The sequence below is a fragment of the Eurosta solidaginis genome, chromosome 2, assembly GCF_040869045.1.
Source record: "Eurosta solidaginis isolate ZX-2024a chromosome 2, ASM4086904v1, whole genome shotgun sequence".
NCBI classification, from domain to species: domain Eukaryota; kingdom Metazoa; phylum Arthropoda; class Insecta; order Diptera; family Tephritidae; genus Eurosta; species Eurosta solidaginis.
This window is the reverse complement of record NC_090320.1, coordinates 282343015-282370877: the sequence shown is the minus strand read 5'-3', so window position 1 is coordinate 282370877 and position 27863 is coordinate 282343015. Positions and strand designations below refer to the sequence as shown.

Sequence of the window (27863 nt, the reverse complement as noted above, 5' to 3'; positions counted from 1 at the left end):
TTTTCAGTATTACAATAAAATATTTGACAATTTATTATGATAATTAGATGTTTATAAAATACAAAAAGTATATGCAAAGGAAAATTAAATATTAATCAAAACCAATTAAAGCGTTTCTCCTTCCCTTTACTCTGCTCCTGTGCGACTGACTTTTCCTTTGTTCACTAATAATTGCAATTGTCATGATTGATCCATTGGAGCTCACGCGTGGAAATCCCTCGGGCTTTTAGAGCTTTAATGTAAGCGTCTTTAACATGCTTTGGTGGTTTATGGTGGTTTGTATTAATCCAAAGGAATTCTAAATTTTGGAAGAGAAAATGATGTTATAAATACGTTTATATGTGATTTTTGAATGACATGTAAAATTGTAATTACGTTCGTCGATTTGTCTTGCATTTTTCGAAGTTTATTAAACGTACAAATGGATTGTTGAACTCTAACCCATTACGTACTTTTGGTTCAGGGACTATGTTGAAGATATGTGTGGGCATGATTTACCCACATCCCGTTTTGGAATTTGGTTTGTTAACGAAATAATTACGATGTTGGGCCATCTTCAGTGTCACTGTTTTTTTTTTTTTTAAACCAAAAACTTCCAGTGACATCGGCAAATGTACATGTTTAGCAGGAAAAATTGCTAAAACCCATTGCAAATACAAATACACGAAGCCCAACAAAACAGCTGCCGTTTGCTTAATGTTTGACGGATCTTAATTTGAGAAAATCCCATATTAAAAACTTGCCTACCAATTGCTGTTTGAGATTCTTTCTAGAGCTAACGGTGCAGGTTTGAGAACAAGGCTAACGTTAATTTGGGATTTTCAATTAGAATTCTAAAACCCATCACTAACATGGCCGGAAAAGTGTGGAATTAAGACGATTTTCTTACATGATTCTTATGTTGTAGTGAAGTTTGAAAAATTTGTAAAAAAGTCTTTGGTCTCATAAGATGAACAATGCGGAAAATCAAATTGGGAACTAAATTTTTCTACAACTTGAGAATTTTCTGTTCTATTGCTTCCTCGGAAAGATTGTCAATTGAAACTTACTGTAATAGTATTGATGCTACTCGAATTTTCTTTTCTCTGTAATGCTACCGATGGCTTCCACTAAATAAATGTAATCTTTATTGCCTATCAATTTGATCATTGATTGCAATGAAGAATGGTTAGCAGTGTGAAAAATTATTAAAAATGTATTTGATAAAAATAAGTGGACATATTTTTTGAAAAAAAATTTTTAATAATATTTTGAAAAAAAAATTGTTCAACAAATGAATTTAATTAAATTATTAAATGAAATAGCAGAACACAATTTTATAAAAAATAATAATTAAAAAAATTAAATTAAAAAAATAATACAAAATAAATTATTTTAATCAAATTAAAAAACTTGTAAGAAAATTAGCAAATAAATTAATAAATTATTAATATAAAAGTTTTTAATGTAAAAAAAAATTATGAGACAATTGGTAAAGAAGTAAACAAAAATTTAAAAACTTATAAAACTGTTAGTAAAAAGAAAAATAGAAAAGATTTTGATAAAATCTTGATTTAATTAAAACTAGTACAAAAGTTTGAAAAAACAAGAATTCGAAAAATAACTCCTTTACTTAGAACCAGTAAAATAAATAAGCAAAGAAAATTTTTGAAAATAACTAGTAAAGAAAACTAAGTATTTTTTTGAAATGAAAAAAATGTAAACAAGTAAGAACGGGACTGTCTTCGGCTGTGCCGAAGACTTCATACCTTTCACGAATGGGGCTGAACAATAACCTTATCCCATTCGTAATCTCCAAATAATGCGCTGTATAAGATAAGAAATATATAGTGAACAGGTGTACATACCTAAACGTTTTTAAGATAAATATAAAAAATGGCAAAAAACCCCCTTACCTGAACGATCGGTTGTATGGGATATACATTATATATAGCTCCGATCGAAATGATTTTTACAGTAAATCTTTTATGATATATTAAAATATATATCACCGAGTTTCACGTTTAAACTTTCTAAATTTAGGGAGAAAAGGCCAAAAATCTTTCTATCTGAACGATCGGTTGTATGGGAGATATATGTTATAGTGGTCCGATCCTAACGGATCCGACAAATGTCTAATATAATACAAAAATACATCCTTGTGTCAAATTTCATTGAGATATCTCAAAATTTGAGGGACTAGTTTGCGTTCAAACAGACAGATGGACGGACAAACGGACGGACGGACGGACAGACGGACATGGCTATATCAACTCAGTTCGTCGCCCTTATCAATTCGGTATACTTAATGGTGAGACTATCTTCTATATTTCTCAACGTTATAAACATCGGACCAAAGTTAATATACCATTTCATGTTCATGAAAGGTATAAAAGGTAGATACTTTGTTTGAGGATGCAAAGCTTCACGTTTTTTGTAGTCTGCATGTAAAAACTATGACTACGAATCACGTATTTCAACAATATATGACGTCAATGTAAGTATTTGAAGAAATTTGATGAAATTTGAAGCTTCTAGCCGTAAAAAAGGGCAAAAATGACAGTTTATATGGGGTTTAGATTATATATACCACCGATCCCTATGATTTTTTCAGACAAAAATATATATGCTATATACGTAAGCATTTGGTGAAATTTGAAGCTTCTAGCTGTTAAAATGGGGCAGAAATTGCGCAAAGTTTCTTATCTGAACTATCGGTTATATGAGATATATACTATATATACCACCGATCTCTATGATTTCCTCAGACAACAATATATGCTATACACGTAAGCATTTGGTGAGATTTTAAGCTTCTAGCTGTTAAAATGGGGCTGAAATTGCAAAAAAAAATATATATACTATATATATATACTATATTAGATAAGATTATTATTTAACCGTGTAACCGAGCATTACATAGTCAGTTGAGAGCTATGGTGGCAACATAAGGGAAAATAACCATGTAGGAAAATGAACCGAGGGTAACCCTGGAATGTGTTTGTATGACATGTGTGTCAAATGAAAGGTATTAAAGAGTATTTTAAGAGGGAGTGGGCCATAGTTCTATAGGTGGACGCCATTTAGGGATATCGCCATAAAGGTGGATCAGGGTTGACTCTAGAATTTTTTTGTACGATATGGGTATCAAATGAAAGGGCTTAATGAACATTTTAAAAGGGAGTGGGCCTTAGTTCTATAGGTGGGCGCCTTTTCAAGATGTCGCCATAAAGGTGGACCAGGGGTGACTCTAGAATGCGTTTGTACGATATGGGTATCAAATTAAAGGTATTAATGAAGGTTTTAAAAGGGAGTGGTGGTAGTTGTATAGGTGGTCGCCTTTTCGAGATATCGCCATAAAGGTGGACCAGGGGTGACTCTAGAATGCGTTTGTACAATATGGGTATCAAACGAAAGGTATTAATGAGGCTTTTAAAGGGGAGTGGTGGTAGTTGTATATGTGAAGGCGTTTTCCAGATATCGACCAAAATGTGGACCAGGGTGACCCAGAACATCATCTGTTGGATACCGCTAATTTATTTATATACATAATACCACGAACAGTATTCCTGCCAAGATTTCAAGGGATTTTTATTTCGCCATGCAGAACTTTTTCATTTCATTATACTTAATATGGTAGGTGTGACACCCATTTTACAAAGTTTTTTTCTAAAGTTATATTTTGCATAAATAAACTAATCCAAATACCATGTTTCATCCCTTTTTTCGTATTTGGTATAGAATTATGGCATTTTTTCGTTTTTCGTAATTTTCGATATCAAAAAAGTGGGCGTGGTCATAGTCCGATTTCGGCCATTTTTTATACCAATACCAAGTGAGTTCAGATAAGTACGTGAACTGAGTTTAGTAAAGATATATCGATTTTTGCTCAAGTTATCGTGTTAACGGCCGAGCGGAAGGACAGACGGTCGACTGTGTATAAAACTGGGCGTGGCTTCAACCGATTTCGCCCTTTTTCACAGAAATAAGTTATCGTCCCAGAATCTAAGCCCCAGTCAAATTTCACAAGGATTGGTAAGTTTTTGTTCGACTTATGGCATTAAAAGTATCCTAGAAAAATTAATTGAAAAAGGGCGGATCCACGCCCATTTTGAAATTTTCTTTTATTTTTGCATTTTGTTTCACCATATCATTACTGGAGTTGAATGTTTAAATAATTTACTTATGTATATACTGTAAAGATATTAAATTTTTTGTTAAAATTTGACTTTAAAAAAATTTTTTTTTAAAAGTGGGCGTGGTCGTTCTACGATTTTGCTAATTTTTATTAAGCATACATATAGTAATGGGAGTAACGTTCCTGCCACTACACTACACGCGCGTGTATTTGTAGTGTGTAACCATATGCGCGTGTATTTGTGAGCGAAGTGGTAACTGATGATGACATGCGTTTGTGAGAATCTCTATGCTGCTTGTATGTTGGTGCGTACAAGATGATTAATTTGTTTACGTACATACCACTGTGGCAGCTTGCTTCATTGTTGTTGTGGCTTTATTTACTTAGTATCAGATTAGTGATGTGAGTATCACTTAGTGTTACTAATATTCGTCACACTGTCCTCCACCTAAGTCTGATCGTCCCGATCAGACAAATTTTCTGGTCTGCACGCTGCTAGCCTCTCCAAATGAAGCACCTTTCTATTTCGTGGTTTCCCAACTGTTTGTATGCGGTAGATGACACCATTGATCACCTTCGCAACTCTGCACGGGCCTACCCAACTGCACCAAAATTTGGATGGGACAACTTTCCGCTGGTGAGGGTTGTATAGCAGTACCAAATCTCCCTCCAAGAAACCTTTCGAATTATAGTCCTTGTCGTACCTGGGTTTCATCCTACTACTCATTACCCTGGACCGTTCCCTCACACTCTGTTCTTTGGCCAATGAACTACTTCGCAGAGCTTGCGCTTGACGGATTGGCTTCGCATAATCAGTATCGTTCCCACGTTTCACAACAGTAGTGCGCCTGGCTTGAAACTACCCTCGCATTCCTTCTGGGAAATTCTTTACTTCGTTTTTCTGCATCCCTTTGGTTTTGTCAATGCCAATGTTTTTCTCGCAGTACTTTTGATTTCGCTTTGTTTGGCCCATTCGATCCATCAACTTTTACCTTTGACTTTCATGGTCTTTGTCGAGTCATCTCCACCAGTACTTGGTTACTGCTGAACCCTTTCTCCAAACTAAAGTTAAGTGGCATATCCTGTTTCTTATAGTGCATATTTCTTCTTTGCATGTCAATCCTGATGGCATGGTCAACTAAGAAGTCCACTGCCAATATGACTTCATCAACAATCTCCGCCACAACGAATTTATGTAGAACCATGACCTGCCCAATTAAGATTTCATAGATCATTTCTCCCTGGACTTGGTTATACTTCCAGTGACCGTACGCAGTCTTGCTCCAGGTAATGGCTTTACTCTCCTATTGACCAAATCAGATCGGATTAAGGAATGAGATTCGCCCGTATCTACAGTCAGTAAACGCCATTCACATTTTCTCTGGCGGCAAGACTGCTCGATTTTCTTCGAGATAGATATCACAGAACATTCAATAGCTGGGGCAAGTTTTCGATCTTTATATCTGACTCGCTCTTGCTTATCTCCTCCAGCTCTACATTTACGACCAGCCAAGATGGAACTACCAGGATCGGTGCTGCAATGACGTGCCATGTGCCCGGGCTTTCCACACTTATAACATTTGATTGCACCATTATTCTTCTGTTGTGTTCCTTTTAAAGATTCCAAAATTGCGTCTACCCGCTCTTTCTACTTCCAGACGGCGTGCTTTGAAAACTGGCTTACATAGAAGCGACGCTGTTTCCTGAATCAGAGCATGTGATATCGTTTCTGCGAAAGCAGGTTTTGGATTTGCGTATGTCGCTCGCTTCGTTTCGACATCACGTATTCCATTAATAAAGCTCTGAATTTTTACCTTTTCGGTGTATTCCACGGGTGCGTCCGCATTCGCTAAATGTGCCAGCCTTTCAACATCCGACGAAAACTCTTGTAATGTTTCCCCAGCCCTCTGGAAGCGGTCCAGTAACTCCATTTGGTATATCTGTCTCTTAGGCTCGGTTCCGTATCGTCTCTATAGAGCGCCGATCAATGCTTCATAACAGTTCCGTTCGCCATCTGGAATGGTCTGTAGGACTTCAGTAGCAGATCCTTTCAATGCCACGAATAGTGCAGTAACTTTTTATTCAGCACACCGGTTGTTCACTGCTGCGGCCTTCTCAAATTGAATCTTAAACACCTGGAAAGGGACAGAGACGTCAAAAGATGGAGTTTTTATCTTTGTATTGCTTGCTGAAACAGCTGGGCGATTTAGTTGCAACTCCTGTATACGACCTCTCAAAGCATCCACCTCGGCCTCGATTTTTTCCTGAAACTGCGTTATTTTCTCCTCCATACGCGTTTCGAATTTTGATGATAGACGCGCCTCTTGCGCTTCGAGTTGTACTGTTATGCGTGTCTCTTGTTCTTTCAGTTGTGCTTCCATCTTGGATGTAATTTGTGTCTACATTTCTGAAATCCGCGTTTCATGTGCATCAATCTTCGATGTTATGCGTGTCTCCTGCGATTCCAGTTGAGATGCCATATATGTTTCTGTTCTTCCAGTTGAGTTTCCATTTTGGATGTTAAGCGTGTCTCCTGTCATTCCAGTTGGGATGCCATATACGTCTTCTGTTCTGCCAGTTGAGATGACACTGTCGATGTTTGAGCAGATATTGCAGCCATAATCGTGTTCAAGTCTGTGCTCGTAACCGTCTGCGATGTTTCGTTTTTCTCTTCAATTTTTGTTGTTGTCTCGTCGTCATCAAGATGAAATACATACTCTTCCACGTTAATTCCTGCTGTTTCCATTGCCTTTCGTAGTCGTGACTGAAGTTCGAGCTTATTGCCGGTTGTATTCAATCCACGGCTCTCCAACTCCTTCTTCAGTTGCTGGATCTTCAATTCACTCCAATTTCCCATGTCCTTGTAGTACACGAAATCTTCGAAATTTATTCAAAAATTCCTCTTCTGACACCAATTGTAACGAATTTTTGGAAATTCCGTTTATTTGCAACCTTCTACTAACGTTCGAATCACTAAACTGTTGAATAAATAACTCCACTATTCAATAATGAAATATGGCCTTTATAAAAGTACTTCACAATAACACTTCTACTTCTCAAAAGATAGCGTGCTTAAATCAAACTGGATACGGACTACTCAGCTTCTGCTGCTTTTATAGTGTCTGCCCCAATTTCTAGATGTTTCTTCCTCTAGTATCCTCTACCTGGCCACTAGCCATACGCGCGTGTATTTGTAGTGTGTAACCATATGCGTGTGTTTTTGTGAGCGAAGTGGTAACTGATGATGACATGCGTTTGTGAGAATCTCTCTGCTGGTTCTATGTATGTGTGTACAAGATGATTAATTTGTACATAAAATTGTGGCAGCTTGCTTTATTGTTGTTGTGGCTTTATTTACTTAGTATCAAATTAGTGATGTGAGTATCACTTCCTCACAATATATACTATATATACCTCCATATATATTCTATATATACCAGCGCTCTTTATGATTTTTTCAGACAACAATATATGGTATATACGTAAGCTTTCGCTGAAATTTGAAGTCTCTAGCTCTTAAAATAGGGCAGTAATTACGAAAAGTTGCTTACCTGAACAATCGGTTGTGGAGATGTATACTATATATATCTGATAAATTGGGGAAGGTATGACAAAAATCCTCTTTTTCTGAAAAATCGGTTGTATATGCTTTAGTGGTCCGATCCGGCCGGTTCCGACAAATATCTAATCGGACACCTAAATACATCCGCTCACAAAATTTTATCAAGATATCTCAAAAATTGAGGGACTAGTTTGCATACAAATAGACATGACGGACAGACAGACATGGCTAAATCAACTCAGCTCTTCATTCTGATTATTTTAGTATACTTAATGGTGGGTCTATCTATTTTCCTTTAACGACTTACAATTTTGAGATTCGTTAATATACCATTTCATTTTCATGAAAGGTATAAAAATTCATAAAATTTGTGAAAATGTAAGAAAATAGAAAACTTGATTTCATTAAAATTAGTAAAGAATATTGGTAAAAAAAATATTTCAAAACAGAAAAGAATAATTTAAAAAGGAACTTATAACATTAAAAATAATTAGTAAAAGAAGTCAGTGAAAAAAGTTTGCAAAATTAAATAATAAAAAAAAATTATGAAAAATGTTTCTTAAATAAAATGAAAACAAAAATTAGTAAAATAAGATTTTTTACTCCATGCATTGCACGGCACTATGGACTCATTCATCCTGTTTGGCGTCTTCACGGACCGGCCAGGTCAACTATAAATTGCGACACATTTTAAAATGCATGTCCTGTATGTGAGAGAGTTGTATTAGCGCGTGCTCCTATATCTTTTTTGCAGCCTTTATGGCATAGAGAATGAGAATAAGTCGGCTGAAATAACTTTTAATAAAATAAGACATTGTCCAAAAAACTCAGGATTCGAAAAGGTTTTCACTGGTACTGATTTTCCACCAATAAGAAAACCGCTTCTATTTATACTTATATCACTCAAATGATCTTGCAGACCGTTAGCTTTCGGTGACGAACATGCATAATAGTTACCTGGTCTGGCGGCGTTCGGACACAGACAAAAATCGAGATGCTTACTCAAAATAAAAATTACTAACCCTTGTGTTTTCTGCCTGGTAAATTTTCGCAGATATAGGAGATAACATAATCGTTGCAATACGTTAGAATGTTGTAACGTAGAACAGGGGCTGCAAAATATATATAAAATTTATAGTTTAAATTTCTTAAAAAGATATGATTATAATAACTTACCACCTGGTTCATCATATTCAACTTCAATTTTTCCACCCGAAAGGATTGTAATTGTTGCGGTCTTAGAATTTACGCAATTGCTAATAAATGTGAACAAAAATGTGTTAGATTGCCGTGTATTTTTCAAAGTAAACAACAAGAAGGGTATGTGAACATTACTCCCAGCTGAGAGAGGAAGCGAGACGCCTTTGCAGGAGGAAAATAGCATAGACAGGAAGGCATGAGTGCGAGGAGCATCAGCTGTTAGTCACCAGGAATGACGCCTGCAAATTTTAGCGAAAAAATTCGGCGACACGAAATGTTCTTAGTCCGGGGTGAAATACTTTCAGAATGAAGACGGTGACCTTTTAACCGATGTTCAGAGAGTACTTTGATTATGTAGGGAACACTTCTGTGACCTTCCAAATGGATACAGCGATGTACCTATCGCCCAAGTAAGATGATGACTTCGAGCCCGCAATCGATGAATTTATGGTTCCTCCACCCGACTATGACGAAATCAGAATATCAATAACCAGACTAAAAACAACAAAACCACGGCGCTGATGGTTTTTCTGCAGAGCTTTTCAAATACGGCGCCGAGCAGTTGATCAAGGGCGCATGTATCAGCCTTTGTGCAAAATACGATCAGATATGCGAAATATCATCGGATGAGTGCATGCGTGACGCTTGGAATCCATATGTTCTTTGCCCAGTCTGCACAAAGTGGGATACTGCAAACTTCAGCTTCACACCTGGTGAATCCCCAATCGACCAGATTTTGACTATACGCCAAATCTTGCAAAAAAGTCGCGAAAAAAGCATTGACACATATTACCTCTTCGCCAATTTTAAAACCGCCTTCGACAGCTTGAAAATGAGCAGCCCATATACGTCAATTCTGAATTTGGTTTCCCCGCAAAATTTATATGGCTGTGCAAAATGACGTTGAGCAACACATTCAGCTTAGCTAGAATCGGAAAGGACAGCGGCTCAAAACTAAACGAAATTTCAGACAGGGCGGCTCGCTGGAAGGACCAAATGGAGAACGGTTTAAATTCCCTTGGTGTTAAAATTGGGACACCTCAGTCAAATAAGGAAGCGACTGGAGCATCTTTTTGGACAGCCAAAGCCGTTAAATCGGTTGAGCACGAATTAAGTTAGTAAAACCTCGAGTTAGTGAATTCACTTGTAGATTTCATTTGTAGCGACAATGTGTTTTCAAATACCACTAAATTAGACCATGGATATGTATATCCTCCGGAGATGTGACTAAACTGAGTCCAAACTACAACCTAGCGCCGAAAAAAGTTGTAAACCCTTAAAGCATTTAGGGACAACATGATTTAGTCTCATCGTCCTAAATGCAGCTTTAACACGAAGAGGTTTTGAGTATTTGTCAGATCCCTAACCAATATTTTCGGAACCCTTACCAGGGCTGCATGAGCGTTTTTGATATCAATCGTTTCGGCAGACCAGCTCTCCAGTCCACTGTTTAATTGGCTGATTTGTGGCTTAATTTTTAACTTTACAAGAAATTTACCCCTAACCAGAATATCTAGGTCATCTATGCAGGCAAACAGTTGGCAGCAATTGTTTTCGAGGTCCCTGTGTAGAGATACTGTACACTGCTTTGGCGTGACTCTGCTTTCACCCCTCTCCGCTGCGACAATTCTCTTGCATTGAAAATTATTGGTTCGAATTCGGGCCATATATATAAATAAAGAAAAGTGTAGTCATTTGGGTTGAAAGATATTTTTTTTCAAAACGTAATTTTATAGTTAACGTAGTTTTATAGTTCACTTTAACTTTTCTTGTTTCGTTCTCGATAAATTGCACTATAGATCGCACAACGCCAAAACCGGTTTGTCTTTAAACCAAACTTTACAAGGAATGGCGGAAAATGGTTCCAATTGAAGTAATTGATGTATATTGGAAAAATGTCCATCATTCCTTGTCAAATTTAATTTGAATACTAACCGGGTTCTGTGTTATGCCATCTTCAGTGTTATTTTTTGAGAACGAAAAGGGAAAAAAATATTTTACCTATGCACTTGGAATTTGAAAAAAGTTTCTTTTGACACAAAAGTCTTCCCTTTCACACCCTGTCGAAAAATCAACAACACAAAAGACAACATAACTTTTAGCTAAAACCAAAAGCTAAAGCCTGCAATTAAAAATACTTACTTTTCCTTATGTATTTTCGAGTTTTTTACTCTATAAACTTTGTTATTTCTATGCGTGTATTCAGTTTTATAGCAGCGAAAATTTTCATCGGAGTTGAAGGGGTATCTACTATGCATATACCAGTTAATTTCGAACTGAAAATAATTAAAACATAAGCTTTTAAAATGGCGTTAAAGTCTATGCATAGTACCATAAAATTGGCCTAGCTTTATAGAGTTGACATTTAAATAAATTAACTATATAGAACTTAACTATTGATGGGTCCACGCTTGACACGAACTCTATATCTTCTCGACACGGGCCTGATCTTTCAACTTGTCCGGCCACCAAACATGATGATGTAAATAAAATTAAAATTGACAGAGGGACACTGAAAAAAAAGTGAAATTAATTAAAAAAATATTATTATATTGTTAAGATTGCTTTTGATTTTATAAATTGTTTTTTTTTTTAACTTAATTTGATCCTATTTTTAATTTAATTTTATATATTTTTATTTCATTTTGTTCTATTATTTTCACTTAATGTTTTTTACAATTGTTTATGTTTTATCGGCCTATTGATAAATGATTCTTTTTCATTTTATATCATCTTATTTAATTTCATTTAATTTATTTTAATCTATTTTATTTTTTGGTTTATTTCATTCAATCTTTTTAATTTCATTTTATTTGGAGTATTTTATTTAATTTAATTTAATTTTTTTTTTTTTTAATTTACTAAATTCTTTTTTGTTAGTTTTTTTTAGATTACATTTTATCTTAGTTTGTTGTATTGAATTAAATTTTATTTTATTTTTTTTTCTTTATTTTATTTTATTGTTTTTGTTTCACATTATTTTATTTTGTGTTAACTTACATTTTTTAATTTACTTATTTATTTTATTTGGTTTATTTATTTATTTTTATTTAATTTTACTTTAATTTATGCCCTTTTTTTAGCCTCTATTTTATATTAATTTTATTTATTTTATTTTCCTATTTTGTTTCGGCGGTTGTCTTGAACTTTGCGCCAGACTCCGATAAACTTCTAACTAAAATTAAGGAATAGTCGATTTTTCTGTAGTTCACGTAGATAATAGTTCAGGTTGAATAAGCACCCAATGTAATGGCGGACGCCGTGGTGTGATGGTAACGTGCTAACCTACCACATCGTACATCCTGTGGTTTAGGACAGTAAAATGTAGCTTCAAAATCTTAAAAAAAAAGGGATTTTTCTAGAAACAATCGGTGCAACCCCTTAGCAGGAATTTGGTATTTCAGCCATGAAAAGCTTCTCAGCGAAAATTGATCTGCTTGCAAATGCCTATCGAAGTCGGCATAAGGCATGTAGGGAAGGGTCCGCCAACTTGTATAAAAAATTTTAAAAGTAGCACGACGCAAAGTCGAAGTAAAGCTCGGCCTAAAACTTCTCGGAGGCATGTCGCGCGTTATTATACTCAGCGTGCTTTGCACACAGAGTATATTAACTTTGATTGGATAACGGTTGGTTGTACAGCTATAAAGGAATCGAGATAGATATAGATTTCCATATACCAAAATCATCAGTATCGACAAAAAATTTGATAGAGCTATGACCGTCTGTCTGCCCGTTAACACTATAACTTGAGTAAATATTGAGATATCTTCACCAAATTTGGTACACTAGCTTATCTGGGCCCAGAATAGATTGGTATTGAAAATGCGCGAAATCGGATGATAACCACGCCCAGTTTTATATATATATATAACATTTTGGAAAACACAAAAAACCTGATTTTTTGTAATAATACACCTAGAATGTTGAAATTTGACGTATGGACTTATATTGAGACTCTTGATAAAAATTTGAAAATTTTGTTTTTAAATGGGCGTGGCACCGCGCACTTGTGATAAATATTATTAATCATAAATCAAAAACAAGTAAGGAAGGTTAAGTTCGGTTGTAACCGAACATTACATACTCAGTTGATAGCTATGGTGACAACATAAGGGAAAATAACCATATAGGAAAATGAACCGAGGGAAACCCTGGAATGTGTTTGTATGACATGTGTATCAAATGAAAGGCATTAAAGAGTATTTTATGAGGGAGTGGGCCATAGTTCTAAAGGTGGACGCCATTCAGGGATATCGCCATAAAGGTGGACCAGGGGTGACTCCAGAATGCGTTTGTACAATATGTGTATCAAAAGAAAGGTGTTAATGAGTATTTTAAAATGGAGTGTGCCTTAGTTCTATAGGTGGACGCCGTTTCGAAATATCGCCATAAAGGTGGACAAGGGGTGACTCTCGAAGGTGTTTGTACGATATGGGTATCAAAAGGGAGTGGTGGTTGTTGTATAGGTGGTCGCCTTTTCGAGATATCGGCATAAAGGTGGACCAGGCGTGACTCTAGAATGCGTTTGAACAATACGGGTATCAAACGAAAGGTGTTAATGACTATTTTAAAAGGAAGTGGGCCTTAGATCTATGGGTGGACGCCTTTTCGAGGTATCGCAATAAAGGTGGACCAGGGGTGACTCTAGATTTTGTTTGTACGATATGGGTATCAAATGAAAGGTGTTAATGAGTATTTTTAAAAGGGAGTTGGCCTTCGTTCTATAGGTGGTTATCAAATTAAGGGTATTAATGAGAGTTTTAAAAGGTAGTGGTGGTAGTTGTATATGTGAAGGCGTTTCCAGATATCGACCAAAATGTGGACCAGGGTGACCCAAAACATCATCTGTTGGATACATGTAACACCTGCCAATATTTCAAGGGTTTTTTATTTCGCCCTGCATAACTTTTTCATTTCATTCTACTTAATATGGTAGGTGTCACACCCATTTCACAAAGTTTTTTTTAAGTTATATTTCGCGTCAATAAACCAATCCAATTACCTTACCATGTTTCATCCCTTTTTTCGTATTTGGTATAGAATTATGGCATTTTTGTCATTTTTCGTAATTTTCGATATCGAAAAAGTGGGCGTGGTCATAGTCGGATTTCAGAGTTCAGATAAGTACGTGAACTAAGTTCAGTAAAAATATGTCGATTTTTGCTCAAGTTGTCGTCTTAACGGCCACGCGGAAGGACAGACGGACGACTGTGTATAAAAACTGGGCGTGGCATCAACCGATTTCGCCCATTTTCACAGAAAACAGTTAACGTCATAAAATCTATGCCCCTACAAAATTTCAAAAGGTTTGGTAAATTTTTGTTCGACTTATGGCATTAAAAGTATCCTAGACAAATTAAATGAAAAAGGGCGGAGCCACGCCCATTTTGAAATGTTCTTCTATTTTTGTATTTTGTTGCACCATATCATTACTGGAGTTGAATGTTGACATAATTTACTTATATACTGTAAAGATATTCAATTTTTTGTTAAAATTTTACTTAAAAAAAAATTTTTTTTTAAAGTGGGCGTGGTCCTTCTCCGATTTTGCTAATTTTTATAAAGCGTATATATAGTAATAGGAGTAACGTTCCTGCCAAATTTCATCATGATATCTTCAACGACTGCCAAATTACAGTTTGCAAAATTTTTAAATTACCTTCTTTTAAAAGTGGGCGGTGCCACGCCCATTGTCCAAAATTTTACTAATTTTCTATTCCGTGTCATAAGTTCAACTCACCTACCAAGTTTCATCGCTTTATCTGTCTTTCGTAATGAATTATCGCACTTTTTCTGTTTTTCGAAATTTTCGATATCGAAAAAGTGGGCGTGGTTATAGTCCGATATCGTTCATTTTAAATAGCGATCTGAGATGAGTGCTCAGAAACCCACATACCAAATTTCATCAAGATACCTCAAAATCTACTCAAGTTATCGTGTTAACGGACGGACGGACGGACGGACATGGCTCAATCAAATTTTTTTTCGATCCTGATGATTTTGATATATGGAAGTCTAAATCTATTTCGATTCCTTTATACCTGTACAACCAACCGTTATCCAATCAAACTTAGTATACTCTGTGAGCTCTGCTCAATTTAGTATAATCATTAAACCTATCGTAACAAATTACGGCAGAGAAGTTGCCTTTACTATATGGAATGAAGAAAAATTAACGAAATCGGGTAAGGACCACGCCCACTTTTATATAAAAGATTTTTAAAAGGGTTGTGGGCTATATCTTTGCAAAAAATAGCTTTATATCAATGGTATTTCATTTCCCAAGTGGATTTATAACAATAAATAGGAAAAACTTCAAAATTTAAAAAATGGGCGTGGTGTAGCATTCAGTCATTAAGTTATTCATTCATTTGTACAAACATATATTTAAACCCGTTTTGGAATGCCTTAAAATATATTGACTCTTACATACATATTCATACAATTGTACATACGTATATTTTGGCTCGCTTTGGTACGGCATGAGATTCTATTGACGCATTCATTCATTTGTACAAACATATATTTTGTACACCGTGCATCATATGGAAACCTGAGCCTTGGTATGCCACTGTTTAGAGCTTGCTCGCGACAAGCATTTATCTGTAGACAAATTATTAACATGATTCATTTATGCTTGCGTTGAACATTCCACAGCCAATTTTAATTATGCTTAGAATACAGTTCCCAGGGAACTGAATTGAATGTATATGTGTGTTATACTTAGTTTGTAAGTATTAGTGTACGTAAGTATTTGAGCTCATAGAAATTTTGTATAAAAGAAAGCAACTTTTGAGCGAAGAAGAGAATTCAACCTGCTGCCGTTTCAATTGGCAGTAAATTCTATTTGGTGCCGCTACAGCACTACACCAAAATCAATTATTTCAATTATTACAGTGGCACCGCCCCCTTATGTCTAAGCAATTTTCTATGTTTCGGGAGCCATAACTCGGAGACAAATTAACCGATCGTAATAAAATTGGGTACACGAATTTTCCCTACAGCAAGAAATTTTTCTAGAAAAAATGGACGAGATCGGTTAAAGACCACGCCTACTTTTATATAAAAGATTTTTTAAAGGGTCGTAGACGAAAATAATAAGGTATATCTTAGCGAAAAAGAGCTTTGTATCAATGGAATTTTACTTTCTAAATTGAATTATAAAATCAAATAGGAAAACACTAAAATTTTTGAAAATGGGTGTGGCACCGCCCCTTTTATGACTAAGCAATTTTCTATGTTCCGGGAGCCATAACTCGAAGAAAAATTAACATATCGTAATAAAATTGGGTACACATACTTTTCCTATAGCAGGAAATTTTTCTAGTAAAAATGGACGGGATCGGTTGAATACCACAGCAACTTAAATATAAGAAAAGTTTAAAAGGGTCTTAGACTAGAATAATAAGTTATAACTTAGCAAAAAATAGTTTTGAATCAATAATATTTCACTTATCAAATTTTATTGTAAGAGGAAATTGGGAGACATTTTTTTAACGGGCGGTGCCAGTTATTATGTAGAAAAGTAATTTATCTGAAATGAAATGTACAATCGCAGCTCACGCTGAGTATATAATGTTCGGTTACACCCGAACTTAGACACCTTTACTTGTTTTTATTTATTTTTGTAACTGCAAACACATAAAAGCAAGTTTATATACATATATAATGCCTAAACTATTTCTTAAAAAATATATCTGTTTTGACAATTTTGGTAAAGTATTAACTTGTTTGAATGTTTGTCTGATAATTTTAAAATTTGTTTGTTTAATAAAAAAGAATTGCTTAACGTATTTGGATAACTCAATATCTTTATATCCTTTTTCTTGTCAATGGGATACGTTTGAAGCGAGCTACCATCTAAAATTATTCGAGCATTTCATGGCAAGTCGTTAATTTTTGCCGATTTTCGATCTGGTCTCATTATCAATTTTAAATGTCTAAATATTTTCAATATATCACACCTCAACGTTCCAAAGAAGAAAATTTTGAATTAGTATGAACTTAAGAAAAAAATCTATTCTGAAAAAAAAAAATGGTATAGAAACAAAAAGAGAGCTTAAATTTAAAAGTCATTATATTTTATTAATTAACACAATTAGTATATTTTTTGGTTATTTGTTATTTGTTATTTGAATAAACCTTGATCCAAATAGTATCGGAGGGAATTTTAGATTTTTCAAATATTAATGAAACTTGACCTGGAATTAATAACAGTTTGCGTATTCTTTTGTTTTTTTTTTTTGAATGTTAAACATTTTAAATTACTAATACTTTTTAAAAAACACTGTTTGAAAGACAAGTCTCAAAATTGACAGCTATTTAGGAAAAAAGTACTCAAGGCACCGAATACAAAATTTAGAAGAAAACGCAAGGAAATTACAAATTTGTGTGACAACGGCAACACTGATCAAAGAAGTTTTCTTCAAGAAACAGCTGGTAAAATCAACCGAGTTACACCTTCATGCAACCGATATAGTTGTACATTTTTATCCATCAGAATTAGCTATTGACCAACTTCGCACGAGTTGTTGATTCTTAATTAAGTGCTTCAACAGTCAAATCAACAAAAAAGAAATTGTTTTATAATTATAAAAAACTTGTATCTAAAGCTTTTGATGTTGCTTTTTATATGGCTTAGAGCTTTTGCCCAACGGTTTGGCAGATTTGACCTTCAAATTTCCTTTGCTAACATACTGCCTATTTATATTCGTTTTCCCTGAGCCCTCCCGCCAATAAATAATGCCAAAGCGTGTGAAAGGAGAAATAATGAGATGGGTTGTGATCTAATGGCTTTTGACCACAACTCTCCAGCGGGCCAGCTTGAAGCAGGTTTTGATGGCATTTCTTTTGACCTAAGGAAAACCAATCGTAAGTTTTTCAAACACTCCGTCGTCTGAATCTACTCGAAGAAAAATCGCGCCAAGTTTTAATTTTTTCATTATTGTGTCCACGCTACAAACTGTATTTATTTTCATAAGTTATTGCTTGGTTTTTATTAGTCCATAAAATTAAAGAAAAAAACTTTTTAAAAATAAGCTTGTATTATTGGTTAATAAAATTAACTAAAAAGTAAAAAATAAATTGACTGTAAGAAATATAACACTTTATAAGTTCATTGTAACCTTTAACGATAATTAGGCTTCATCGTCTGCGACAAAAAAATTCCATATTTTACATAATTATATATTTTTAACATTAAAACTTTACACCTAAATTATTAAATCTTACAGTTTATATCACAGTCCTAATTGTTCTAATAAAAGCACGAGTACACGATTTTTTATATCATGATGCAAATATATTGGGGCATATTCATAATCGAAATAAAATGTGACTAAGTTAGTTGAAGCATTTTTGACAAAAGACTTAGGCTTTTATTCCCTTGTGAACACAAATTACCGATAACTCCGTTATCGATTAATGTATCGAATTCTCGTAAAGTAACATTGCATTGTCATCGGATTTATACAGCTCAATCGGACACCGGGAAGTGTATCAAATTTAACTTGCAAGATTTGGTTACAGACAACAGCCAAGTGAAAGTAAATAAAAGCTTATAAAAATGACTGACATCAAAACTGGCCAAAACTGATCCGCTTATTAATGGTCAAAGGAGTTTCCATTATGTTCGATATTTGAATGAAAGTCGATAAAACAGAGTGTGAGGAAAACCCAAGCTAAAATTTTTTGTTCATTTATTTACAAACCCGTTTCACGATTTCCATTTGTTTCCCAGTTTCCCTTTATTTCACAGTTTCCCTTTGTTTCATATGCTGTGGCATTTTATATTGATGTAACGTCAGTTGGGAAAGGAGAATTGCCAACGTATTGGAAATACAAAGTTTTAATGCCAGCTTAGGCAATTGCCGTTTTCACTTACGCAGAGACGTAAATTTATAGAGAATAACCAACGACGTACAGCAAGAGAAATTGTCAAACTGGTGGTAGGTAATTCACCACATTACCTACTTGAAAATTAATAAAAAAAAGCCGGAGTTTTCGTTGAAATTTCTCAAACAAAAAAAAAGTTATTGAAAACCTTAACAGTTAAGTTGTGTTTATTATATCAAAATAATATTTTTCTAGCGTTGGAATTGACGAATTTCGTGCCTCATTTCTCCAATGGTGAATTGCCTACACGCGATTTGATGCTTTACTGTTTCCCACTGTTCGCTCTGTAGGCGGTTCTCTTTCGTTACATGTTCTCTGCTTGTTGGGCAATTTAATTGCCACTTTGTAGTTATTAGAGGTTTACGCCGATAACTTTATCGGCGGCGGCGACGGCGTAAGCTCTATTCTATATCGGCGGCGGCGGCGTTCTTACTTTAAAAAGCTTGATTTTTCTATTTAAAAATATAATATTTGGGAAACGTTTTGTTTGTATGTATTTAAGGAAATCAACGTGTTGGCCATTTCGGAAAGATCCGGAGTTTTTGCCTCAAGATCTCGCAGACCGTTCTACAATTTTTTGTAGTAGCTCCTTGCGGAGGGATTGCTCCTGGTTCGCTTACTCCAGAGAGGCTTCGAACCTAACCCCGGTCTTAGGAATTGGTACTGCTGCGTCTGCTGAAAAGAAATAGAGCTACAAAAAATATTCACACTTTTGTCTGTATATCTCGTGCAAAGCGTAGTTTCACCTAAGGTTAACTCCTAACAATCGTCGCGAACACAATTTCTTTAAATCATTTGTGGCTCCATGGCGGTCACGCACAAAGGCGACTTACGGTTGCTATTAATGGTCTATTAATACTCATGACTCTCGTGGCACAGGGCGCCTCCAGTTTTTTCGGCTGTCTTTAAGAGCTATAATTCCCGATGTGCGAACAGTAGCAATCGCGACCACGCCTCCTGACCCTCACACCATATGCCAGCACATCAGCTATAGGACTGTGACTCCGAACTCCTCCGAACAGCTCTTCGAACAGCTCCGAAGACTTTCCAACGGACGCCTTTGTGGCGCTATGCTGCCGAGCTACACCAGAGAAACACCTTGAAACGTTAGGGAGTGACTATTCCGCCAAGGATGCCGCCCTCGAAATCATAAGCAGTTTAAGTGGATGTCAGGGTGGGTGAAAATCGTACAATCCTCGGCGGATCTACATAATTATAATTTTACAAGGACCCTGGATAAAATTTTTAAAATGTAGACCAAAGTTTGCAGACGTTTGTGTTCACAACATTGATTTCAATAGTCTTCGTTAAATCAAAACGATATTTTAGAATGAAAGTCGACCGATTTTTAGTTGACAGATGTTCACTGCTGTTTTCGGGGCTTATGATATAAGAACTCATTATGGATGACCGCGAAGCTTCAGTTTTCAGACTAGTTTGACTGTCCACTACGTTAGGGTAGTTGCACACACGGTCATTAGTTCGACTGTCTTGGGAAAGGTTTTGCTTCACCACTTTGAGTGTTCTTGCGAAGGACAAATCCTCACCTGGTAGATATATGTGCCTACGTATTCACAATTGTAAAAGGAGCCGTAACGTGTAGGTGATATATAAACAACAGATGTTTGAATATAAGCCCAAGTGCAGTTTCAAACCCTTCTCATACGTAAATATATCCTCAACTTAAGTACGAGGTAAGAATCATTACAAAGTAGTGTTTATGCCCCTAGAACCTACTAAAGGATTTCGCATCACTGATTCCCTTATTATTTCAGCCAATCGCAATATACAATTTTTTTAAAAATCGCCACCTTTTTTTGGATATTTTGCTTTTTTTAACAACTTGAGGACAATTTGAAAACACGTTCGCCTTGGATCATTTTATTTGAATTCATTATTCATTATTAATTTTTGAAAAAAAAAACAAATATGCAAAGTGAGCATATAAATTTATTATATATATATCTTTTCTTTTAGTGTTTTGTTTTAATAACTTGGTGAATTGGGTGATGCAAAGTGCATGTTAAGCTGACATCGAAAACGCCTTTTTTATACTCAGTTGAGCAGAGCTCACAGAGTATATTAACTTTGATTGGATAACGGTTGGTTGTAGAGGTATAAAGGAATCGAGATATATATAGACTTCCATATATCAAAATCATCAATATCGAAAAAAAATTCGATTAAGCCATGTCCGTCCGTCCGTCCGACGGTCCGTTAACACGATAACTTGAGTAAATTTTGAGATATCTTGATGAAATTTGGTATGTAGATTTCTGGGCACTCATCTCAGATCGCTATTTAAAATGAACTATATCGGACAATAACCACGCCCACTTTTTCGATATCGAAAATTTCGAAAAAAATGAAAAAGTGCGATAAAATCATACCAAATATGGATTAAGCGATGAAACTTGGTAGGTTTGTTGAACTTATGACGCAGAATAGAAAACTAGTAAAATTTTGGACAATAGGCGTGGCACCGCCCACTTTTAAAAGAAGGTAATTTAGAAGTTTTGCAAGCTGTAATTTGGCAGTCGTTGAAGATATCATGATGAAATTTGGCAGGAACGTTACTCTTATTACTATATGCCTGCTTAATAAAAATTTGCAAAATCGGAGAACGACCACGCCCACTTTTAAAATAAAAATTTTTTTTAATTCAAATTTTAAAAGAAAATTTAATATCTTTACAGTATATAAGTAAATTGTGTCAACATTCAACTCCAGTAATGATATGGTACAACAAAATACAAAAATAAAAGAAAATTTCAAAATGGGCGTGGCTCCGCCCTTTTTCATTTAATTTGTCTAGGATACTTTTAATGTCATAAGTCCAACAAAAATTTACCAATCCTTGTGAAATTTGGTAGAGGCTTAGATTCTAGGACGATAACTGTTTTCTGTGAAAAAGGGCGAAATCGGTTGAAGCCACGCCCAGTTTTTATACACAGTCGACCGTCTGTCCTTCCGCTCGGCCGTTAACACGATAACTTGAGCAAAAATCGATATATCTTTATTAAACTCAGTTCACGTACTTATCTGAGCTCACTTTGTACTGGTGTAAAAAATGGCCGAAATCCGACTATGACCACGCCCACTTTTTCGATATCGAAAATTACGAAAAATGAAAAAAATGCCATAATTGTGTACCAAATACGAAAAAAGGGATGAAACATGGTAATTGTATTGGTCTACTGACGCAAAATATAACTTTAGAAAAATAGTTGGTAAAATGGGTGTGACACATACGATATTAAGTAGAAGAAAATGAAAATGTTTTGGAGGGCGAAATCAAAAGCCCCTGAAACCTTGGAAGGAATACTGTTCGTGGTATTACATATATAAATAAATTAGCGGTACCCGACAGGTGATGTTCTGGATCACCCTGGTCCACATTTTGGTCGATATCTCGAAAACGCCTTCACATATACAACTAAGGGCCACTCCCTTTTAAAGCCCTCATTAATACCTTTAATTTGATACCCATATCGTACAAACACATTCTAGAGTCACCCCTGGTCCACGTTTATTGCGATATCTCAAAAAGGCGTCCACATATAGAACTAAGGCCCACTCCTTTTTAAAACACTCTTTAACAACTTTAATTTGATACCCATATCATACAAAAAAATTCTAGAGTCACCCCTGGCCCACCTTTATGGCGATATCTCGAATGGGCATCCACCTATAGAACTAAGGCCCACTCCCTTTTAAAATACTCATTAAAACCTTTCATTTGATACCCGTATCGTACAAACAAATTATAGAGTCACCCCTGGCACACCTTTATGGCGATATCTCGAAAAGGCATCCACCTATAGACCTAAGGCCCACTCCCTTTTAAAACACTCACTAACACCTTTCATTTGATACCCATATCGTACAAACAAATTCTAGAGTCACCCCTGGCCCATCTTTATGGCGATATCTCGAAAAGGCATCCACCTATAGAACTAAGACCCACTCCTTTTTAAAATACTCATTAACAACTTTCATTTGATACCCATATCGTACAAAAAAATTCTAGAGTCACCCCTGGCCCATCTTTATGGCGATATCTCGAAAAGGCATCCACCTATAGAACTAAGGCCCACTCCTTTTTAAAACACTCTTTAACAACTTTAATTTGATACCCATATCGTACAAAAAAATTCTAGAGTCACCCCTGGCCCACCTTTATGGCGATATCTCGAAAATGCATCCACCTATAGAACTAAGGCCCACTCCCTTTTAAAATACTCATTAAAACCTTTCATTTGATACCCGTATCGTACAAACAAATTATAGAGTCACCCCTGGCACACCTTTATGGCGATATCTCGAAAAGGCATCCACCTATAGACCTAAGGCCCACTCCCTTTTAAAACACTCACTAACACCTTTCATTTGATACCCATACCGTACAAACAAATTCTAGAGTCACCCCTGGTCCACCTTTATGGCGATATCTCGAAAAGGCGTCCACATATAGAACTAAGGCCCACGCCCTTTTAAAATACTCATTAACACCTTTCGTTTGATACCCATATTGTACAAACGCATTCTAGTGTCACCCCTGGTCCACGTTTATGGCGATATCCCGAAAAGGCGTCCACCCATAGAACTAAGGCCCACTCCCTTTTAAAACACTTATTAACACCTTTCGTTTGATACCCATATTGTACAAACGCATTCTAGAGTCAACCCTGGTCCACTTTTATAACGATATTCCGAAAAGGCGTCCACCTAGAGAACTATGGCCCACTCCCATTTAAATACTCATTAACACCTTTCATTTGATACCCATATAGTATAAACAAATTCTAGAGTCACCCCTGGTTCATCTTTATAGCGATATCTCGAAAAGGCGTCCATCTATAGAACTTAGACCCACGCCCTTTTAAAATACTCATTAATACCTTTCATTTGATACCCATATCGTACAAAATAAATTCTAGAGTCACCCCTGGTCCACCTTTATGGCGATATCTCGAAAAGGCGTCCACCTATAGAACTTAGGCCTACTCCTTTTTAAATTCTCATTAACACCTTTCATTTGATACCCATATAGTACAAACAAATTCTAGAGTCACCCCTGGTCCACCCTTATGGCGATATCTCGAAAAGGCGTTCACCTATAGAACTTAGGCCCACTCCCTTTTAAATACTCATTAACACCTTTTCATTTGATACCCATATAGTACAAACAAATTCTAGAGTCACCCCTGGTCCAACTTTATGGCGATATCCCGAAAAGGCGTCCACCCATAGAACTAAGGCCCACTCGCATTTAAAACACTTATTAACACCTTTCGTTTGATACCCATATTGTACAAACGCATTCTAGAGTCACCCCTGGTCCACGTTTATGGCGATATCCCGAAAAGGCGTCCACCCATAGAACTAAGGCCCACTCCCTTTTAAAACACTTATTAACACCTTTCGTTTGATACCCATATTGTACAAACGCATTCTAGAGTCAACCCTGGTCCACTTTTATAACGATATTCCGAAAAGGCGTCCACCTATAGAACTATGGCCCACTCCCTTTTAAATACTCATTAACACCTTTTATTTGATACCCATATAGCATAAACAAATTCTAGAGTCACCCCTGGTTCATCTTTATGGCGATATCTCGAAAAGGCGTCCATCTATAGAACATAGACCCACGCCCTTTTAAAATACTCATTAACACCTTTTATTTGATACCCATATCGTACAAACAAATCCTAGGTTCAGGCCTGGTCCATCTTTATGGCGATATCCCTAAATGGCGTCCATCTGTAGAACTATGGGCCACTTCCTCTTAAAATGTTCTTTAATACATTCCATTTGATACACATGTCATACGAACTCATTCCAGGGTTACCCTACGTTCTTTTTACAACATGGTGATTTTCCCTTACTTTGTCTCCACAGCTCTGAACTGAGTATGTAATGTTCGGTTACACCCGAACTTAGCCTTCCTTACTTGTTTTTAAATAACTTTTGAACTGTTAGAATGACTGGCAGTCATGCGCATCCATTAATACAACTTTCGACCATATCCGACCAATTTTCGACATGAACAATAAATGGCCTAAACAGACGTAAACGAGTAGAAAACGAAAGCACAATCTCTAGGGAAACGCGAGTCACTCTAGCTCAACTTCGATCTAGATACTGTAACAGGTTAAACTCTTACCTATCCTGAATCAACCCCGACATAAAAAATATATGTCCTTCTTGCAATGTGTTCCCACATGACACCAACCATCTCTTCAATTGTAATGTGGAACCAAAGCCTCTTACACCCTTCTTATTATGGTCCACACCTGTTGAAACAGCAAGTTTCCTTGGACTCCCGTGAGAGGATATTGATGAAAATTTATGATCGGTCACACTTATTGGATGGTGCGAAGCACTGCTACAACAACAACAGTAGAAAATATAGTAAAGTGCCGGACGCCGCCGCCGCCGCGCCGATATTTTTTTAGACATGGTTTAGTAGTCGCACGAAACAGACAAATACGGAGTTTAATTTCCAAATCTTATTACCTAAGTCACATTTTTATACTCAGTTGAGCAGAGCTCACAGAGTATATTAAGTTTGATTGGATAACGGTTGGTTGTACATATATAAAGGAATCGAGATAGATATAGTCTTCCATATATCAAAATAATCAGGATCGAAAAAAAATTTGATTGAGCCATGTCCGTCCGTCCGTCCGTTAACACGATAACTTGAGTAAATTTTGAGGTATCTTGATGAAATTTGGTATGTAGGTTCCTGAGCATTCATCTCAGATCGCTATTTGAAATGAACGATATCGGACTATAACCACGCCCACTTTTTCGATATCGAAAATTTCGAAAAACCGAAAAAGCGCGATAATTCATTACAAAAGACAGATAAAGCGACGAAACTTGGTAGATGAGTTGAACTTATGACGCAAAATAGAAAATTAGTAAAATTTTGGACAATGGGCGTGGCACCGCCCATTTTTAAAAGAAGGTAATTTAAAATTTTGCAAGCTGTAATTTGGCAGTCGTTGAAGATATCATGATGAAATTGGGCAGGAACGTTACTCTTATTACTATATGTACACTTAATAAACATTAGCAAAATCGGAGAAGGACCACGCCCACTTTTAAAAAAAATTTTTTTAAAGTCAAATTTTAACAAAAAATTTAATATCTTTACAGTATATAAGTAAATTATGTCAAGATTCAACTCCAGTAAAGATATGGTGCAACAAAATACAAAAATAAAAGAAAATTTAAAAATGGGCGTGGCTCCGCCCTTTTTCATTTAATTTGTCTAGGATACTTTTAACGCCATAAGTCGAACAAAAATTAACCAATCCTTTTGAAATTTGGTAGGGGAATAGATTTTATGACGTTAACTGTTTTCTGTGAAAATAGGCGAAATCGGTTGATGTCACGCCCAGTTTTTATACACAGTCTTCCGTCTGTCCTTCCGCATGGCCGTTAACACGATAGCTTGAGCAAAAAACGATATATCTTTACTAAACTCAGTGCACGTACTTATCTGAACTCACTTTATCTTGGTATGAAAAATGAACGAAATCCGACTATGACCACGCCCACTTTTTCGATATCGAAAATTACGAAAAATGAAAAACATGCCATAATTCTATACCAAATACGAAAAAAGGGATGAAATATGTTAAGGTAATTGGATTGTTTTATTGACGCGAAATATAACTTTAGAAAAAACTTTATAAAACGGTTGTGACACCTACCATATTAAGTAGAAGAAAATGAAAAGTTCTGCAGGGCGAAATAAAAAACCCTTAAAATCTTGGCAGGTATTACATATATAAATAAATTAGCGGTATCCAACAGATGATGTTCTGGGTCACCCTGGTCCACATTTTGGTGGATATCTGGAAAACGCCTTCACATATACAACTACCACCACCCCCTTTTAAAACTCTCATTAATACCTTTAATTTGATACCCATATCGTACAAACTCATTATAGAGTCACCCCTGGTCCACCTTTATGGCGATATCTCGAAAAGGCGTCCGCCTATAGAACTAAGCCCCACGCCCTTTTGAAATACTCATTAACACCTTTCATTTGATACCCATATCGTACAAACATATTCTAAAGTCACCCCTGGTCCACCTTTATGGCTATATCCCTAAATGGCGTCCACCTATAGAACTATGGCCCACCCCCTCATAAAATATTCTTTAATACCTTTAATTTGATACACATGTCATACAAACACATTCCAGGGTTTCCCTCGGTTCATTTTCCTACATTTTTATTTTCCCTTATGTTGTAACCATAGCTCTCAACTGAGTATGTAATGTTCGGTTACACCCGAACTTAACCTTCCTTACTTGTTTTTATTTAAAACTTTTAATTGGATAGACTAATGTATAATACACGAAACACTTCTAAGAATGCCATCTGTGGAGTTAGGCACATTATATTAAGACCTGGTGATAGACGATAAAATTATCTACTAATTGCTGGCATGGAAACTTTGAAAAGGCATACGTAGATATGTTTTTCAACCGACTGCAGAAATAAACTACCGATTTGATAACGTGGCCGAATCGATTTGCTTTGTATTTTTTTAACTTTGTTTGAGTGTGAGCGCATTGAATGTAGCCAGCAGCCTATCAGTAGGTACTGCAAATTATAAATCAGATTCGCCAAGCTCAATTTGATTATGTTAAGCTGAACTGGCTAGTCCGCGAAGACAGGACCTTTCTTACAAAATAACTCCGTCCTTTTGGTAATGCTTTCTAGGACCTATGCCACTAGCTATTTCTAGATGTGATTTAAACCCAGGAAAAGTTCAAAAACAGGATATTTATGTTGTATGTGTGTAGTTTACTAATTAACGATTTGACCCTTGAATATCTTTTAATTTACAGCACTATTGCTTTTTCAATAAACCTGAAAGGATAACATTAATTTAGTTACTTACATAGCAAATTGATGTTTCAGCATTTTATATATTATTATCTTGAATAGATCACAAGCAAATATCACTAACTTCTTCGACACTAAAACAAAAAAAGACAATGTGATATTAACAAATTTCACGCCTTTTATACTTGCACTCTGTACGATTTGTTCAC

The 27863-nt window shown here is 35.8% G+C and overlaps 1 protein-coding gene across 1 annotated transcript; it reads right to left on the bottom strand.

The window, feature by feature from the left end:
* LOC137241064 (uncharacterized) lies at window positions 1–27863 on the bottom strand. The gene is made up of 6 exons (XM_067768240.1): window positions 27710–27863; window positions 11274–11391; window positions 11022–11155; window positions 8856–8935; window positions 8702–8791; window positions 1–298 (listed from the first exon to the last, which is right to left on the bottom strand). The coding sequence occupies exons 1-6, from the start codon at window positions 27730–27732 to the stop codon at window positions 165–167; spliced, it is 579 nt and encodes a 192-aa protein (XP_067624341.1). The 5' UTR covers window positions 27733–27863; the 3' UTR covers window positions 1–164.